At 32.4% G+C, this 21,206-nt stretch overlaps 1 protein-coding gene and 2 long non-coding RNA genes across 3 annotated transcripts; 1 reads left to right on the forward strand and 2 right to left on the reverse strand.

Moving 5' to 3' along the window:
• Positions 1–263: 263 nt before the first annotated feature.
• Positions 264–653, forward strand: LOC103860221. The gene has a single exon (XM_009137811.1). It carries the CDS (start codon positions 264–266, stop codon positions 651–653), a length of 390 nt encoding a protein of 129 aa, XP_009136059.1.
• Positions 654–1,820: 1,167 nt separating this feature from the next.
• On the reverse strand, positions 1,821–4,084 carry LOC103859945. Its single transcript, XR_004456604.1, has 3 exons — positions 3,851–4,084; positions 3,562–3,706; positions 1,821–2,057 (listed from the first exon to the last, which is right to left on the reverse strand). It is a non-coding gene; the product is annotated as an uncharacterized LOC103859945 (long non-coding RNA).
• A 6,876-nt stretch (positions 4,085–10,960) lies between these two features.
• LOC103859946 lies at positions 10,961–14,812 on the reverse strand. The gene is made up of 3 exons (XR_004456616.1): positions 12,823–14,812; positions 11,834–12,738; positions 10,961–11,574 (listed from the first exon to the last, which is right to left on the reverse strand). It is a non-coding gene; the product is annotated as an uncharacterized LOC103859946 (long non-coding RNA).
• Between the last annotated feature and the right edge of the window lie 6,394 nt (positions 14,813–21,206).

The following is a 21,206-nucleotide window of genomic DNA, read 5'->3' on the forward strand; positions in this document are numbered from 1 at the left end:
ATAGTTAATGTAACTAAATAACATAGTAATGTACAATGCATATGTAGTGTCTCGATATTATGAAACTTGATTCGATTTTAATATTACATTTAAAAAAAGGATTTTAACATTCCATAAAAAAATTGGCATCATATATATAGGAATGATATGTGCACACAGAGAAACATAAATGGAGTAAGGTGATTTGGTTCGGCCAGGGGGTACCTCGTTTTGCTTTCATAGCCTGGCTAGCAGTTTGTGATAGGCTGGCAACAGGGGAAAGAATGGAGCAGTGGAGAGTAGCGCAAGGCTGTGTGTTCTGTGGCGAGCCAAATGAGACTAGAGATCATCTCTTCTTCGCATGTCCTTACACATTCACTGTATTGATTGACGCAGTAGGTGATCTGTTAGAAGCCAATGCCGATCCTGATTGGGAAGCTACTCTTTGTCGCTTGGTGGAACACAAGTATAATCGACTCACCTTTATACTCTTGAGATTGGTGTTCCAAACGTCCATTTACTACCTATGGAAGGAGAAGAATGATAGGAGACATACGGGGAAGATCAAGCCGGTAGCCCAGATGAATTCTCTTATAGACAAAACGGTTCGGAACAGGATCTTGTCTACCCGTTACTTTGAGAAAGCAAAGCTTCGGGGACTGCTCCAACGATGATTTATGAGGCACTAGCTCGGTTCTTGATCTCACTAGTAGCACATGATTATTCTTATGATTCTTTATGTACATAAACTTTTTTCCTCATAATATAAATTTAAAATTTCACCCAAAAAAAAATGATATGTGCATCTACATGTTGCACTCTTTGTTACGGGTAGCCACAAAAAAATTTGCAGCTACGTTTTTAAGTGGCCACTTATGGACTGGTACTTTTTTAAAAGTTTGCAGTTAGCTTAAATATTTTCTAATTTTATTTCTCCGGATAGCTATGGCCATAGTTGTGGCTTTGGGTCTTCTAATTGCCCCAAATCATATTGTGTAGCTAAATAGCGAAAAAAAGCTACAAAATAGTCGCAAAAAATTGTTGTGGCTATTTTATATATATTTTGTGGCTATATTTCTCTCGCCACGAAATATGTGTGGCTGACTCGTGGCTATAAACAAGTTTTCTTGTAGTGTTTCTTCGGAAATTTCTGATAATTTTTTTTCTTGGGAATTTCGTCGGGATAGTCATGGTGTGTTTCATCATGTGATATCATCTTAGTAAAACAGTGTCGATGAAGACCTATTGAAGACCAAAAAGTCATTTTATTAATTTTTTCCAAAAAGTTAATTTTAGTGTACGTTGTGCTACAGTTCTTTGATAGTTTAGCGTAATTCTTGCATGGGAAAAGTGCTAATTTCGATCCCAACAATTTTAGTCGTGGCAAATACGACCCGAACAATTGATCAGTGGTAAATACGACCTCAACTCAATTATAATTCAAAAAAAAACTACCTGAACTTCTTAAAACGTGCCTAAATATACATTGACTCTAACAGAAGTTAGTCAACCGTTAACAAGATAAAACGACGTCGTTTTGATATATGAGAAAAAGTGCCAATTTCGATCCCAACACTCTTAGTCGTGCCAAATAAGATCCAAACAAATAGTCCGTGCCAAAAACGACCTCAACTCAATTATAGTTTAAGAAAAAATGCCCAAACTTTTTAAAACGTGCCTAAATCAACATTGACTCTAACAAAAGTTAGTCAACCGTTGACGACGTCGTTTTGATATATATATATATATTTTTTTTTAAAAAATATGTTCATTTTGGAACTCAAACCCGTGCCGAGATATCTGTTATGAAGATCCAGAGGACGAGTGTTACATATAGCATCTCAGACTCCAACAAACCAAATTCACTTATATAGATAGATGATCACTTAATGTAAAACACAACTACGATAACCATCCGCGCGTAGAGTACATTTTACATAAAGCTGTAGTTACGTAACACAATTATCATCAAATATATGTTTATTACACCAATAATTTGCATGAAACCGTTAACTCCAAAGTATCATCACTAGCAGCAGGCTTGGAAGATAGTGAAACAACAGCAGACCTTGTTAAAACTGCCAAGAAAATACAACTTTGATTAATTGTAAGCCTTTTTACAACTTTTATGTAGGTAATTAAAATAGTAACATAACTTCTGAAATGCTTTAAACAAAGAAGTTTTCATTTAGCAACATACGAGACAAGTTTAATTTACCTTGGTTATTCAGTTGGAAAAAAAAATTAGGTGAAAACTATGAAGTTGGATTTTATTGTGAAAAAAAATGTAAGTTGGTGAAATTCATTATATATTATTTGAGAAGCATTACAACATTTTAGCTATGACACGTGTCATCACTAGAATGCTTCTCAAAGTCCCTAGAGAAATATAGTGGTCCATTTTAATATATACTATACTTTTCATTAAACTAACCATAAATAAATTATAAATGTTCTTAATGATAATTAATGATTTTGAATATAATAGATTTGATAAAATTTGTGTATCATTTACATTTTTGTTTAATTCTGTATTATTAAAATAAATTAAACAATAACATGAATTATATAATAAAATTTTAGATTTTTTTGTATATCCTATTTTTTGAATTTTTAAAAACAAAAGTAAATTACTAAAACTGTTAAAAGTCTCACACTGAAAATTATGTGACCAATGATTTGAAAGAAATTATAACAAAAATGACTATAAACTCATATGAGTAGAAAGTCTCATTTAATAAACATTATATTAAAATATATCTCTATTTTAATATCTTTTAATTAAACTCTATACTATATAAAACTAAATATTTTAATTATAAAATTTGCATTGAATTTTTAAAAATGATTATAAATTACTAAACCTATTAAACGACTCACATTGAAAAATATTTTATGAGTGATTTAAATTTTTGTTATAACAAGATACAATTGACCATAAAATCGTATAAATAAAAAATCTCATTAATAGATATTCATATTAAAAATATACTATATATCTATATTAATATCATTTAAATTCAGTTATATACCATATGAGATAGATAAAAGTGAATATTTTGATTTATTTACCATAAAATGATTGTAAATAAAGAAGTGTATTTATTTTGATCTATCGGTTTACGCCAATTTAATTATATATGTAATACTTAACGATATCTTAATTATTAAATATATATTTATTATTTTACTATTTTATAAGATAAAAGAACAAAAAATTAGTAATAATACGTAAGAGTAATTTATATATACAATGTTCATCACGCGCAAGGCGCAAATCTTAATCTAGTTAAAAAAATATTTTTAAAGAAAGCACCAGTTTTAAAATTTTAATCTCATTAAGATGTTGAAATTAAATCTATAAAAATGGCTGGCTGATTAGTTAAACATTTTAAACCCCCAACAAAATGGAGCAAAAACAACATTTGTGCGCTGTATGAATATTCTGCAAAAAAAAATAACTTATAACTAGAAGCACTAATCTCTCTCGATATATAAAGAGTATTTTATGTTGGAATGAAGAAAGTAAATTGAAAGAAATATTTTTTTTTTGGGTCAAAATTGAAAGAAATATTTATATACCATCTTCTATAAGAGAACTCATCATCGCCTTTTGACTTGGTCTCCACTGCGGCTACCACAGGATCACCACCAGCCGCATCTCTGGTCGGATAACCAATAGGCGGCGGACTTATGTACGGCTCCTGTGAAGGTTTTTCCACTACGACTAAAAAGATTACTAAGTTATATATAACGAATTGGCCAATGATAACTGATTAATAGCTGTTTGTATATGTTCTTAACATTAGTTCCAAAAAACTGTTCCATTTTACGAATTCAAAAGATTTAACTGAATAGTTAAGAGGATTACCCGAAGATTGATCCATTCTGACACAATGATAAGTCAGGAGATAAAGATTATGAATATGAGAGGGTGTTGTGGTTTTAATTCAAAGAAGACGAGCACTTATCCATGGTTTTATAGAGATTATGAGTATCGAGCTCAGGATTATGAAGATAATGAGTATGAGGACGAGTGAATACTTAGGTCCACAACAATCCACTCTCTAGGTTCTTAGTGTTCGTATTTTGAGTGAATATCTTAAGAATAATATTTTGGAGAAAAGTCTTTGGTATGTACGTGTCCCTCAATGGACTTCTCCTTAGTCCATTTAAATTTGGAGTCACTAACGGATGTTCCTCTTAACATATAATCATATACTAGATTTTGATCCGTGTTTTTTTTGTTTTCGAAATTAAATATAAATTTTTCTAAATGAATTTTTATATAAAATAGTGTATAGGTTAGAGCATATTTTTCGGAATCGCGAACCGAACAGTATCAAACTGAAGAAACCGAAACCAAAATTGAATTGAATTTCATAAATAACCGAGTAGATCATATATCTTTGGAACCAAAAAATTGAAACTGAATCTAGAATCAAATGGGTACCTTAATTTTTAAAGCTCTGATAAAATCCAAAACTTCGCCATTAACCCGTGAACCAACATCGGTTGATCCTACAAAAACCCAGAAAAATCTTATAATATTTTAAATTTTTGATTTACTTCTCATATACTTTATAATAGTACATAAAGCTGAATAACCTATTTGATTTGTCATATAAAATAAATTCATTGTATTTATGTTATGCATTTTAATTTATAGATATTGACCACAAATCGACAATTTCCGTGAACTCTATTAAAAGTATTTTTGAAGAATTGTTATTAACTATAAATACTACAGTATAACCAATTTAAAAAATTAGTTAAGATTTCATGAACCTTTGATGAAATCAGTAAAGTTAATTATTTTAGACATTTAATTTGGTGCAAATCTTGAAATTATTAAGTAACACATCTATAGAAATCTGTTGATAGATCTCCTTAGCAAAAGATATTACACTATTTGTATATAGAATTGTTTATTTAATATAAAGATCTCGAGGATCTTTTCAATTTTTTTAACAAAGCTCGATCAATGGCAATGGTAGATTGAACTGTTGTAACGTTGGGGTACCAAGGAACACTATTGTTATGATATTGTGATTCATTAGTCACGTTTTGTTAAGATGTTATTTTAATAAAATGGAGCCATGATATAATCAGTGGTGCATAACATGATTTGGTAAGTAATATATGAGATCATTTAAATTAAGTAATATATCGTTTAGTTAGATTATAATTATATTAAGATAGGACCAAAAAATAATTACTTAATGAATAAGTCCAACAATTTTGTTTAAGTAGATTTTTTAAGAATATTTCCCTTTTAAAAGTATAGATCATCAGCAGGGTTATAGCTGGTAGCAAGCTTAGTGGGTGAACCTAAAGAAACACATAATTTTACTAAGAAATTGGTGATCTCGTTTTCCCAACAAATATCTAATCTTTTCAATAAAACTGCTATATTTTAATAATTATTTTGAAATTGAACATTTTGCAAATTAACTTTCCCACTAGTGAATTTTGAAAAATCTCTCCCACTAGTGAATTTTGAAAAAATGATCTGCCTCGAATCAAAACATACTTCTTTTTTTTTAAATCATTTTTTTACGAGGTTGATAGTTTGTCAGAGGAGCACAGTTTTTTTATTTTACATTTATAGTTTTTTATTAGGTTTGTAAGAAGGCAATATACTATTTACTTAATTATTTACCTAGATCCTGAGGATATGAATTTTTGGTTTTTGGTTATTTATTTAACTAAATGATGTATTTGTAATATTTGATGTATTATATTCATAAACTAATTATTTTTTTGGTATCTTAAACCATCTATTTATGACGAATATTTCATATCATATAAAAAATTGAACAAATAGACGTAATTAGAGAATTGTAGACGATATATAAAAAGTAAAAACAATGGTTATTAATGTAAAATATGAAGAAATATTATATTATGACTTAGTATGACATAAAAGATTATAAATTAGTTGTATATGTTTAAAGAAAATACAATGATTTTTAAACTTTTATGAAAAATTTAACATATAAAAAAGAGCGATGAATTAGTCATCAAATTGTAAATAATTTCATAATTTTATTAATAATAAATTATTTATAGTCTTTGTTTTTCTTCAAGATAATTATTAAATATCCATAACATTAATATGTTAAAATGTCATATTATAAAAGCCCATGTTGTAACCGTTTTTTCCGGGAAGTGTAACAAAAATTAATTACCTTTAACTCTTCGTTTTGTTTAAGTTCTGTGTCGGTAAAAGATTAAAAAAAATCTCTCTATCTTTTTCAATGTTCAATTTGAAGCTTATTATGCGAAAATCATACGCAAATATAGACAATTGATTGGAATCTCTATATCTTTATATTCTTACAAATTTTAAATTTATTGTTTCCTCTTCTACAAGCAAATCAATTACCGAAGTAATAGATCAATTGGTTGGAATCAAATCTATTCTTATAATTAGTGTAATTATGGTTACAATTTCTATATTTAATAGGTACATTAAAAATACGACATTGAAGATATTATGTTTTGATTAATAGAAGATATTGGATTTTGAGTTTGTATTTATTGATTTGTTTTTTATAAGGCTTAGAAAATCAATAGGATGATTGGTTGGTTGATACATCCTATAAAGAAAACGAAAACTATAGGTGATTTGAATATTGTACATCGATTGATGCATGATGTAAGTTGACTATATAAAACTTGAGCATGATCATTTCAAACTAATGTATAGGTAGGTTATAATTAGTGTAATTATGGTTACAGTTTCTATATTTAATAGGTACATTAAAAATACGACATTGAAGATATTCTGTTTTGATTAATAGAAGATATTGGATTTTGAGTTTGTATTTATTGATTTATTTTTTATAAGGCTTAGAAAATCAATAGGATGATTGGTTGGTTGATACATCCTATAAAGAAAACGAAAACTATAGGTGATTTGAATATTGTACATCGATTGATGCATGATGTAAGTTGACTATATAAAACTTGAGCATGATCATTTCAAACTAAAGTATAGGTAGGTTATATGCATTTGTTATATTGTAGTTAATATATTTTAAATATTACATATATCAAGTGATTCACGTTTTCGTAAAAAATAAAATTCAAGTTCATTATTGGACCGTACTCGTCCGTAATAAGCTATATTAAATATATGATTTATTTTTAGGTTCATTTAATGATATTAAATTTAACTTTGATTAATGAAAACTCATTAATTTAACTGAAAAGAAAAGCATTAAAATATGTAAGTTCATTTAATGACACTAAGTTTAAATTTGATTAAGGAAAACTCATTAATTTAACTGGAAAAGACAAGCATTAAAATATGTAGTTTAATTTAATTCTCAGTGGCATAGAAGTGTAAATAAATTAAAAAACTTAGGGGTATTTTTTAATGGGTACTTCTCTTTTAATAATATAGATTGTATATACTCACTGTGACGTTTTACGCAATCACAATTTCGTGATACCATCACACACCAGCATTTTGGCATCATAATTGATTACTTCCTTTAGCATGAGTTTCGTTAACAGTGTGCTACGTCCATCAAGCTTTTTTCATTCTTAATTTCGATGGCATCCCTCATAAATTTATACACCATTTTTTCGATTTCGGTCTGTAGTATAAGAGAGACTTACTTAAAAGGACACTTTATGAGTTTAGTTTACTCTATAAGACACAATACTATTTTGACACATTTTACCTTGCCATGTGTCTTTTTGGGACGGAAATGACCTTGTTTTTTGGTAAAAAAAAATGTTTGGTTTAAGAAAGCAACCGTAAAAAACTAGTTTCTTTGTAATTGCAAATAATGATAAAGTAATAAAACAAAAAGTTAGACATATGGATTTATAGGAATAGATCGTGTACGTCGGATCATTCGGATCATTTTGAAGAAAGCAAATCCAACGGCTGGGAGGAAGCATGCCTTCTGAGGTGAAATTAATGTGTTGCAAAGCTCGATAAAGTAGGTGAAACTCTATGGATGCTCTTATGTGGATGCGGGTGCTTTGGAAATGTGCTGGAACTTTGTTTTTTTATTGCGAATATTAGTGCTTGTGCACTTGTGGTTGCTCATATGCTCTTATGTGAGGGCATTGTTGTAGTCATTAGTAACATTGTTGCATACTTGTGTGGATGATGTTATGTTGATTCTTGTGCTTTTGGACATGTTGGGTGTACGAGCTAATTTCGTAGAAGATGGATGTCATTAAGCAAATCAGTGTTTCAGTTTTTTCTCGAGGATGGCAACAAAACTTTGCATGTTGGGAAACCTTGGATGGGATTGGCGTGGATGGGTGCGAAGGCGTTGTGTGCATATAGAATCAGTGGTTCGGTTTGTAATGAACATGCGGCTGTGGACATGAGAAGAAGGTAAACATGAGTACGAAATATGTTACTTAAATACCCAAAGAACCACGCATATTGAGTTTGTATAATTAAAGTACATGAGTAAACATAAGCTGAAGGGCACATTAAGAGCAAAAACAAAAAGTGTCTCATTAAACCAAAAAACTAGTTTGTAGAGGAGATGAAGGTAAACATAAGTACGCAATTTGTTAGTTAAAAACTAAAAGAACCACGCATATTGAGTTCGTTAAATTAAAGTACATGAGTAGACATAATCCGAAGGGCACATTAAGAGCAAAAACAAAAGGTGTCCATTAGGTGTATCATGTGTGGCTGCATGAGACGGGTTGCTAAGGCTGTTGTGGTTGGGGGAGTTGTGGTCGGGTAAGTCATGGTTAGGCGTCGGCTGTTCAGCAGCTTTATTGTCAGAGGTTAGGTGGACGAGTGATGTGTGGTCAGAAGTGGAGTAGTTTCGAAGTGTGTGTACGGGCAATGTGTGGACGGGGGTTGTGAGGTTGGGCTACAGGCAGTAGTCAGACAAGCTTGTGAAGTGGTGAGGAATCAAGGATAGATGCTGCGGACTTTATGTCTGATCACTCTTGAGAGGGGCATATTGCTGGAGCTCGTATTGGCTGACTAAAGGGAATTGAGAACCGACATAGATGTATTCCCTCATTTGGACATCCTATGTGCGAATGTAACAACATAAGTTACATTCTCTGAAAATAATCGTGAAAAAAGAAGAGAGTAGCAATTAATTCCGAGAACAGATACGTGATAAATGTAGATGTTTTAAGATCTAAATACATACCTTACATGTCGTATATTCTCACGCGCAACACAATGGCGGAAAGTTGTGGGAATCGGAGTTCTAACGAACGAAATATGTTAGTTAAATACCCAAAGAACCACGCATACTGAGTTCGTATAATTAAAGTACGTGAGTAAACATAAGCTGAAGGGCATTAAGAGAAAATCAAAAAGTGTCTCATTAAACCAAACAACTAGTTTGTGGAGGAGATGAAGGTAAACATAAGTACGCAATATGTTAGTTAAATACTAAAAGAACCAGACATACTGAGTTCGTTGAATTAAATGTGTCTCTTTTGTTCTATTCAATTACAGTAAAGTACTTATCAATTGGTCTATAAGTATTATACTACATACTGAAAATTTACTCTTGGAGACACATTTCAACTTTTCAATTAACTTAAGAGACACATTGGGAAAATAAATCCTACATTGCGCTTTCTTTATTTCCACATTTAAGAAAGTGCGTAATTTAGCAGAGAATGAAACTGATATTATAAAAGTTACCATTTAAAGTGAATAAAAAAAATTCTATTCCGTTAATTCCAATGGAATACGAAGAAGGAAGTGGAATGACGTTAAAAATCATTCATAAACAAAAAGTCTAATAAATAGATGGAATATAAGGAATGGAAACATAAAATAACGATTTTATATTATTTAATTTATTTTATTTTATATATTAAAATAGAAGTCACAACCTTGATTCATGTGTAATTTATTTAAAATATGGACATAATAGACCTATTCCTAGAAAGTCATGTTACATTTAATCTCTAATCTTATCATATAAATTTTGAACCTACCAGAAATTTTTATTGGGCTATCAATAATTTCATTTAAACAATAAATGATCCATTGGATTTATAGATAGTATAAATTAAATAGATATAATTTAATGGTGTAATACTTTACCTCTATATGTTAATTTTTTTAAAAATATTTGTCGATGTTAAATGTTAAAATTATGAAGATTTTTTTAAATAATAGAAATCATATTATCTAACAATGATTAATCTTTACTACCTTAAACCAATGAAAACAAATTTTAAACTATAAAGTTTATTTTAAAAATTAAACAAAAACTAAATGTTTAATTATTTACTCGATAATATAAATATGTGAAGCGAAAAGTTTAATTTTAAAAAACTTTCTAAATTTGTGAAATGTTACAATATTTTTGAATATGACAATAAAAAATTTTTTTACTAATCTTTATATATATAGTTACGATTTTAATAATAAAATAATAATCCAAATATATATATATAAAGATACAAATACATGTGAAAGTTTTTGAAACAATCTATTCAATGAAAAAAATATACCGTAAACTTATTATGTTTTAAAAATTGATAGACACATATATATTATAATATATACCAAATTAGAATTGAAAACAAAATGTTTATATAAAAATAAATGAAAACAAAAACATGTGTGGTTGCGCGGATTGAGATCTAATTATGTTTAATTTAAAACTGTTTCCTGTAAAAACTACCAGTTATGTTACCCAAAGATTTGTAATTCCATTTATCTTTTTGAGTCATTTGCTTGTATTCTATTTTTGTTAATTCAACTTATTGCACATGTTCCTATAAACTAAAACCAGTTACCCTATATTTTTAAGATTTATCTGAAACTTTTTTTTTTGAGAACTGGAACCAGGATATTTTGTAAACTTTAATAGTAAAAACAGATCAAGCGGTGCAGATTCAAGTGCAGATCAAGCGGATCATGCAGGAGAGATGCTGATCAAGCGGATCATGCAGGAAAGATGCAGATCAAACAGAACAAATTATTTTTCAATGTTATGAATGGCAAAAGCAGTTCAAAAGTGCATATCATATATTTAAACCATAAAAATTACACCAAAACATCAAAACACATAATAAAAAATATATAAACAAAAATAAAATAATTTAATGATTTGCCCATAATATATCAGCAATGTTGTCTCTAATGTTTTTCATATGATCTCCATCAGCCATATTTGTTGTCTCCATGTCACTTATATCACTTTCAGAATATTCGTTGCTAGTATTTGTATGTCCCATTTCTTCAACAAAATCTTCATCAAAATAATTTGAAATTCTAATAAAATTATGCAATCCCATTGTAGTAGTTACCACACATGCTGCCATCCTAGCGTGTTCTTCCGCATCTACGATGATTCCACATTTAAAATAGCCACTAAGCTGTCTCTGTTTTAGAACGGGTCCTGCTGTTACGCCACAAACAGCTCCCCATTCACTTTCTGTCAGCTTTCTCACGGTACACAAAAATTGGTTCTCCGAATCACCACCGCCCCAGTTAGACAACCCATGCCCTTCTTTAATCAGTCCAAGCAAATAGTCGACCTTTTTGTCATACTTCTAGTCATCCCAAACTCCCCACTGCTCCTCATGTGTCCCACTTATCTCCATCATTGGCTGTACAAGCAGCTGCAAGGTCACACCATATCAAACAGTTAGAAATAGTCCACGTGGGCGCATCTAACAACTCATACATAGAAACATGTACAGACAAAAACATGTACACGCAGCTGTTTAATATTCAGCCAAGCAAAACCGTATATAGACACATGTCCACATATACGGTGTACACGTGTTTGCCAACATTGAAACAACAATATACAGTTAACACCAAAACCGTGCATCAACACACACCTTTAAATGTACAAAACAAGACAGAAACACTTACCCCATGATCATGTTTAGCTTTCCGCAAATCAGCCATATTCAAGCCTGCATGCTGAGGCAAAACCTGCCCTGGATAGTTCAACAAAGTTATGCTATCATCGCCACCAGCTCGGTTAAGAAGGAGGGGAATGGCCTCGAAAGCCACCAACAGCAGGGCCAGAGGGAAACCCAATAGTCTGATACTATTTTGTCTGATACAGAACTCTCCATTTGGGTCCTCACATTTCCCCATTTCCTTCGGGCCTGGCTTCATCGTCCTAATAGCCCACATAAATGACTCCCTACCCCATTGGAAAGCAAAAAACTTCTTCAGATTCTTCACCAAATTCACATGCTTCAGACTAGGCCTTGGTTTTTGCGCCGTAGGCACCAAAACACCATCAACAATTATAATCAAACACAACCTCAACTTGCACAACCAGGCATCACAACATCGCCTAAAACCATCCTCACAAGATCTTCAATTAGGACCTCCCGGTCAGTACCAATCAACTTCTCCCAGTAAGCGTAGTTCTCCTCCGTCAGGGGCAGCTCGTAGTCGATGTTATACCCATCTTCAAATTCACCACAGGGCAAACCAGTCACTTCCCCAAACTGCACCAAAGAGAACCTCAGCGGTTTCCCTCAGAAAACAGGCCACATTTTGTACTTTTTCTTCGTTACAACTTGCCTAGTCAACATACCGGGAACCACTTTACCCGTCAACAGCCACCGGACAGGCAACCTAAAAAGGCTTCCGAAGCAAGAGCCCATTAATTCCGCCATATCCGCCTTTCCGTTTAGTGTGTCTCTGACGAAGAACAGATTGTCTATAGTTGAGTACATGTTAACCCTCTCACTGAGGAAACGATGTTGCAAAAAGCCTTTTAGGTAGACTTTCCTTAACGTCCTCCACCTCCGTTGTATCTGTACGGGGCCAAAAAGAAACTCATTAACACCGCACATCAACACAGAACAACGGCACAATAGCAATAGAAAAAAATCACTTACCCTCAGCCTTGTCTTTGTCACGCAGACTCCGCCGCCTAGCGATCGTGCTTGCCTCACCCTTGTCTTCCCTACGAAGACTCCGCCGCCTCGACATTGTGTTCTCCCGTGAACTTTTTTCGCCGGAAATCGCCTTTACGGTTTTTTCTTTCCCCCTCGATAAAAGAACCAGCAAAAGTAAAAAATTTAATATTTTACACAACCGCTAAGTCAATTTTGGTTTACCCTTTAACTCGGGTCGGCCACAAAAGTTTAAAATTCGAAATTCAAAAGCCCAACTAAACACTAAAGCACAAATGCTAACTCTAAGCCCGCTAGTTACGGTTTGGTTGAGACCAAATTGAGTCCTTTCACAAATAAACTGCTCCACTAGCAATAACTACCTCTCAGTGTTACAATAACTTCTATGAAAATAACTCTAGTTTGAGTCTGAGTATAGCAATAAACGTGTCCACTTAGATTAAGATATTTTGTAACTCTTAAAGCGTATACTAGTTAAGTGTCAAATAGACATGAACTTGAGCGAGAGTTGATACAGTTTATATAGTTTTTTATGAAGAAATATAGTTGAGGCTCAGACTTTAACAAGTTTTTTTTTTTTTTTTGAAAAAAGACTTTAACAAGTTAATTGCTGGTCTTTAACTTTTTGCATTAAGCTTCGCGGTAGTTAGAGGAAAACCAGACAAAACCTTGTTCATCGGTATAGTAGTAAACAAGATTATAAAAGAGTAAAGTCTACAAGTTTCATATTCACTTTCTAGACAGTCATTCATTGAAGAAATGACATAATATAACAGTATCTCCAAAAAGACATTTTATTTTTAAATTTTCTAAAATTATATATTTGAAATTTAGAGGTGTTCTTCTCCAAAAAAGCAAAATTTCAAACTCAATTTCAATATTTTTTATATTTTATACTATGATCCTTATACTTGTCATAATTAATTTAAATTCATAAAATTTTATAAATAACTAGTACATATATAAAAATATTACAACAATATCAATTAATAAAATGTTATATTAAATAGAAATTTTAAATAGAAATAACATATTTAATATTAAACTTCAAGAAAAATATCATATCATTCCATAAAATTATTTTCGTAATGCATATATTATCAACTAATGCATTTCAAAGTAAAAAATGACTCTCTTTATTTTTAATGTGTAGATTACAAGAAAAATTTGTCGAAATTGGGTGATTTTAATTCTTGTAAATACATTAGATCTGAAAAAGAAATTAAAGAGGAAAATAAAACTTTGCTAAACACTTAACTTCTATCGATCGATCATATTAATACTCGTGATTACATTCAATCTGAACAAAAACATACAGCTTCTACAGCATATTGTTTCTATATCATACTGCTAATGCTTTATCATCCGCTATGCTAATCAATGGCACATCCAGATACACCATTATAATATATATCGTTTTTATTTTTAAATTATATATATATATATATATGCAGTGTGTGTTGGTGTTATATTTTTATGTGGGCAGTTTGTCCTAAATATACAAGATGTAAGATATATAATATATTAATTAACCTCTACTAAATACAAACTAACTTAAGTTCAAGGATCAATTCTGTTAACAAAAAAAAAACTGTTTATATGCTCCATTTTGATGTCTACTCCTCACAAGTCACAAGCTTTGATATAATCTTATAACAAGTTAACACTTGAGAATATCAAACTTAATTTTTGTTTTTGTTTTTGTAACTAATCAAACTTAAATTTTTTGTTGTATGTTACCTTTGATTCAAGTGGGCATACAAACGACGATATTGATACCGTTATGCGAACACATTGTATGATTAGACCACGCTGCTTGTTATTATAACTGATTAAAATCAAAATCTTTACATTACAGATCATATATAATCTTACAGAATTTTATGTGAACCAAGGGGAAACATAGTCCCAGGGAGAGGTTTACGACAAGGAGATCCTTTGTCTCCTTTCATATTTATTCTATGCACGGAAGCGCTCGTTAGCCTTCTTAATCAAGCAGAGAATCAAGGGAAGATAACGAGGATGCGAGCCGCTCGTGCTTGTCCCTCGGTATCTCACCTCCTCTTTGCTGATGATAGTCTTTTCTTCTGTAAGGCGGAGCCCCGTGAATGTGAAAAAGTTATGAAAGTAGTAAGGAAATATGAGAAAGCATCAGGCCAACGCATTAACTTTGACAAATCCTCATTACTCTTTGGTAAAAGGGTTCCAGCGAACGTTAGACAGCAGATCAAGGACACTCTTGGTATACAAAATGAAGGGGGGATGGGCTCATATCTAGGAATCCCAGAGGACATTAGTGGTTCAAAGTGCAAATTATTTGCCTTCCTAAAGGAGAAGCTCCTACATAGAGTGAATGGCTGGACTGGTAGATGGTTATCGAAGGGTGGGAAGGAGGTTTTGATTAAATCGATATTGCTAGCTCTCCCGACCTATGTTATGTCCAGCTTCCTGCTTCCTTTGGAGATATGTGAGAACTTAGCAAGTGCCATTGCACAGTTCTGGTGGAGCTCGAATCCTCCGAAAAGAGGAGTTCACTGGGCAAAATGGGAAAAGATGTGTGCACCTAGAGAAGAGGGAGGAATTGGTTTCCGTATGATCCATGAATTTAACCTAGCTCTTCTAGCAAAGCAGCTATGGCGACTTGTGCAATTTCCGGATTCACTAGTAGCGAGAGTTCTCCGAGGAAGATATTACCGTCTCAGTTCGCCGTTGCGAATAGGCACTGTGGATTCTCCATCTTATGTATGGACAAGTATAACTGCCGCGAGGAAGTTATTGCTTCTGGGAATTAGAAGTAAGGTGCACTCAGGGTACGAAATTAATGTGTGGGAAGATCCTTGGATCCCTACGATGCCAGCTAGGCCGGCGCATGCCCGAGCTCCAGCGGTGAATCCTAAGATGCTTGTCAGCAGCCTTATTAATCATGTTACCAAAGAGTGGGATACGCGACTATTGGAACAATATGTAGCTCAAGAAGACATCCCGATGATTCTGAGTTTGACCATTAGTCCTACTCATCGACGTGATACATTTTGCTGGAGTTACACAAAGACTGGACAATATACTGTCAAATCGGGATATTGGGTTGCAACAAACTTGATGAGAGATGAAGAGGAGTTACAAGTTTTACAGCCTAGCATCACAAAACTTCAAGCCTTTGCTTGGAAGGTGAATGCGCCACAAAAGATCCGCCATCTCATATGGCAACTAATATCTGGACAGATAGCCGTAACAAGAAATTTGGTACGCCGCAACATGAGATGTGATAATTATTGCCCAAGATGTGGAGCGCCAGAAGAGACCGTTACTCATGCTATCTTCGAGTGTCCACCGGCCTTACAAGCATGGGAGTTATCATCAACACCGTCGAGCTCTGAAATCTTTCCTGTATCGAGTATTTACGCTAATATGGACTTTCTTTTTTGGAGGAAGAATGATATTCTGGAACCAGAAGAGGATAGAGATCCTTATCCTTGGATAATTTGGTATATCTGGAAAGTTAGGAATGATAAGTTGTTCAGAGGCATAGACAGAGACCCATTGGAGCTAGTCAGATATGTAGAGAGTGAGTGCCAAGCTTGGTACAATGCAAGACACTCTGTACCGGTTATGCCAAATGTACAGACTATTGAAGAACCCCAAGTCATAAGCTTGGGTAATATCTGCATGGTGGATGGTTCATGGACTTCCACAGCTCAATTTAGTGGAATAGGATGGGTCTGGAAGGATGCAATAGGAAAGATACAACTCATGGGGTCAAGTAACTTACGGAGGAGGGAGACATCACTACACTCGGAACTGGAAGCTTTAAAGTGGGCAATGGAGAGCATGATACAACACTCGACTTGTCAAAAGTTTGGGACGGACTGCAAAGATTTGATAGCAATGATAGAGCAGCCACAAGATTGGCCCAACTTTTCAACTGAGCTGGAAAACATTCAAACTCTTCGGTTGTGTTTTTCAGACTTCAAGATTATCTACATTCCAAGGACGCAGAATGAGATTGCGGATGCGCTAGCTAGAAATGCACGTTCTTTTCATAGATCATTATGTTTTATTGGTTGTTCTATTCCGGTCTGGCTCCCCAGACCACCTAAAGTTTGAGTAATAGAAGAGCCGTTTGCTGTCAAAAAAAAAAAACAGGCATTATCCGTGGCGGACGGAGTGTATACGGTAAGGGCGCGTACCCTCAACTAACTTTTTAATTTTGTATAACGAATATTATAAAAAGTATAGAAGTGTTCCCAACTCAAAAATAAAATACAACGAAAATGTTTTTGTGCTCCCAATTAAATATGTTTCTGTATCCGCTCATGGACATTATCGGAAGACGAAGATCGAGTGATACGAACTATCGGAATATGTTTTGACAGCCCAAGAAGGGAGCATAACCACGCAAGCCCTCCTGGGGTTTATTGTGATTCAGACGACTTTCACACATACTTATTCGTGTTCACATTCCGCTCCATGACTATACTTACAAGTTTGTGTATAAAAAATAGTCACAAAATTGTGTATATAGATGTCTATATAGTGTAACCACAAGAAAGCAACGTGGTTTTCGAAAAATATTTTTGATAAATTTCTGACAGACGTTTTAAATGAATTTTCGAAGGATGTTTCTGACGAATATGAATTTTCTATGAAACTGTTGGAAAAAATACTTGACATTTCCCACCGGATTTTAGCCGAATAAATATTTAATTGTAAATAATATCAAAATAATAAAAATAATAATTGATAATAATAATAATAATAAATCTTATATTATTAAACTCATAAAACTTAAACAAGGAAGTGTTTTTTACAAAACATTAAGGATATGAATGTGACAAATGAATAAAGAGGAAAATTTGATTCCTTAATATTTCTAAAAAAATTTACCATTCATAAGGAATAATTTTTCATTTCCATTCCTTCTCGTTCATCTTATTGTAGAGAAATTTAAAACAAATTTGTTTCTCACTAAATATGACGAGGAACAATCATTCCTCATAATTTTTATAATGTTATTTTTTTCCATTCTTTTACTATCCGTTCTCAATGTTCCAATGTACTAGTTAGACCCTAAACCAAAGCTTACAGAAGCGAGGTTTGGAAGAAAACCAAACAGAACTGTGTTGTAGAACGTCAGCGTGCTCTCTAAAACTCAAAAAATCTCCCGAAGCTTCAGCAACCTCATCTTCGGCCCCGCTTTTGCCGGTGCCGGATTCTCTTTCAACCCTTCTCCTTCAATCCTTCTCCTTTTCCTTTGCCTCTCTATCCATCCCTTCAATCTTGGTCGATAGGTAAGTTGTTCTGAGCCGCTTGTGGTCTCACCGGAAACCCTAAAAAATCTATGGTGCTCATGTGATGGTGCTTGGAGGAGCGGCGAGATTGTGGATCAGTGATGTAGAAGGGATCTGCTTTTAGGGCTTGAGCTCTTCGCCAGATCTGGGTTTTCCTCCTTCTAGATCTACAGTGCCTTCTCCATAGCAGTGGTGCATGACTCAGTGGGAAGCCTTCTCTACACCGGATCCACCTTCCAGAGTGACGGCATGCTGGTCGGAGGAGAGACGCGATGGCGGCGGAAGATGGTTTGCTTCTCGTTTCTCGTGAATGGTGTGGAGCAGATCTCACCTCAACGGAGTGGTCTACCGAAGGGTTGTATTCTGTAGTTGGTTCGTGGTGGTGTTCTGCATCCCAGTGTTGGCGACGGTATGAGCCCACACCATTTGATGCTGACTGGTCCGGTCTTGCTGCTGCTGCCAAGGTCCGACTTTCATTACGGACTTAATCCGGTTTCAAGCGTAAGGAGCGTGACAGTGTGCATGGTGAAGCTAGTCCTTGTTTGGATTGCACCGGTCCGGTGAAGTTTGTGTTAGTCCATGTTCTGAAATCATATCTTCAGGAGACTAATTAATGCTTGAGTTTTAAAGTTTAATTTGGATTAGGTCTAATTACAAGTTCTGTTCAGGTAGCTTAGGATCCAACTTTGTGATTTTTTAGTGATATTAGATAACTTTGTACGTAAATGTGGTTGAAAACCGTATAGTCAAAATCATGTAATCCTTTTTTGGTGAATGAAAAGTTGTCTTTGAGCAAAAAAAAAGGGAAAATTGTTTTTTTAGAAGAAAAAAATGATAATTATGTCCCTTTAGACTAATATCTATTTTGAGCCATTTTTGCCTATAATACCTTTTAATATTTTTGAAAATAAATTTAATAAATAGTTTTACAAACAAAAAAAATTAGAAAATAGTAACTATTGATAAAATACCTATATAAACTTAGTAATATTTTTTTTAGTTCTAAAAATATTTAAATCATAATTTTCAGATTATGTTCTAAATAAAGTAGAAATGGCATTATACGAAGTAGAAAACAAAATCCACTTTTTTCAGTGAATCTACAATGTTTAGAATATGTGATCTATGTAAATAAGAGTATTCTAAAAATACTTAACCTACCGATCTAAAATCTTAAGAAATCAAAATCTACACATTAATATAAATCTAAAACACGTAGAAACCAACTTCTACAGATTTACTGTAAATCTAAAACATGTAGAAATCAAAATCTAAACATTTCTATAATTCTAAAAACATGTAGAAACTGATTTCTACATATTAGTTGTATTCTACGGATAAGAAATCAGTTCCTAAAAATATGGAAACAAAATATTTGGGAATATTCACTTTCATATTTTGAAAAAAAAATGATTTTTTAAAACAAAAATACAAAAAAAAATGAAAAAAATGGTAACCTTCTTCTCACGCCGTCTTCTATATTCCATTGATTGTTCAAAAAAATTTCACAAAAATTTCATATTATTTCTACGATGATTCATATATATATGCTTCCATGGATCGATCGGTCTATAATTCGAGATCGATCGATCTGTATGAAATCAACCTTTGCCGATCGAGTGAAATGGACCAGGTTGATCAGTATATGCTCCGCCTTTTTTTTGTTCTGCATAATGATCAAGATCAATAGATCCGTTCGACTTTGTAATTTTGGATCGATCGATCCCACTTGATCGAACCCATTATTTATTATATTTAAAATTTACAAGTTTAAGGGCATTATTGCCATTTTCAAAATAATTAGCCTAATGAGACATGAATTATATGAGATTAGTCTAAAGGGACATAGTTATCATTTTTTTGCTCTAAAAAAACAATTTTCCAAAAACAAAAAGTGAGGTTTGAAAAGCAAGCAAGGAAAAACTTAGGTCTTGATTCTTTTAGTAGTTTTTGGTTTTAGTTTTAAGATTTTGGTTTTTTAGATTTTTAGACTTTTAAATTTTGGTTTTAGTTTTAGTTTTTTTTTTAAGATTTAGATTTTGGTTTTAAATTTTAATTTTGACATTTGTTTTTTTTTCTTCTTTTCGTTTAAAAGTGATTTAGTTTATAAAATAAAACAAAAGACTAATAAATATTAAAATATGTAGATATTTATATATTTTATTGTTTAAAATGTAGAAAATGTTATAATTTGACAAAAGCATATTTTACTAAAATAGAAATAACAAATGTATTTATGGATAACACAAAATATTTATAAAATATAAATACATTATTTTGGAAAGTAAATAGATTTAAACCAAAATTTTAAGCAAAAAGAAGTATATATATTTAATTAACATTTTCACTTAAATGATATATCATGTAAAAATTGGGTTCTCTAATTTGTAGAAAAGTCTTTTTTTTTGTTAAAATATTGATTGGGGTTACAAAGAGTTTTTGTTTCACATAAGTTTAGGGAATCAGTTTTTTAGAAATCTTGATTGGATAGAAAAATGGTTTTTAAAAAACAAAATCCAAAAACCATTCCATAAAGGCATAAACTAGATTTAAAAAAAAAAAACCATTCCAGAAACTAAAAACAACATCACCTTAAAAAAAACGAGTGTTATGAGATTTGTGGGTCATGGTATTATCGAGCCATGAATTGGTTAACGTTACGGACCTGACAGTCATCCCAACCAACTCTCTTGCTTGAGGGTCTTGAATGACACCCGTTTTCTTGTGGAACATCGGCAATCACATCCAACCAATCTGGATGGACTCCACCCGCTTCCGCAGTCCAAACAAAAGAATTTTATAAATTAAAGGTCTGAATGGTGACCGCGGTTTTGATAATATGAGCGGTGCAGAATTAAAGTGCAATGCGGTACAACTGCGATTTGGTAGAAAAAATAGTGTGGTATTGATTGAAAAATAGTGCGGTTTTAATTGAAAAAAATAATATAAAAATAAATATATCAATGCAATTAGAAATTAAGCTTTTTTTCTTTATTTTATAATTTTAAATATTAATTAATATAAAATAAAAAGTCTTATTTATTTATATTTTCTTTTTAATACAAATTTAGTTACTCA

Source organism: Brassica rapa, chromosome A03, assembly GCF_000309985.2.
Source record: "Brassica rapa cultivar Chiifu-401-42 chromosome A03, CAAS_Brap_v3.01, whole genome shotgun sequence".
Classification (NCBI taxonomy): Eukaryota; Viridiplantae; Streptophyta; class Magnoliopsida; order Brassicales; family Brassicaceae; genus Brassica; species Brassica rapa.

Bases quoted from the DNA above. Each gene is read 5' to 3' on its own strand.
- LOC103860221 (XM_009137811.1), top strand. From the start codon at position 264: ATGGAGCAGTGGAGAGTAGCGCAAGGCTGTGTGTTCTGTGGCGAGCCA.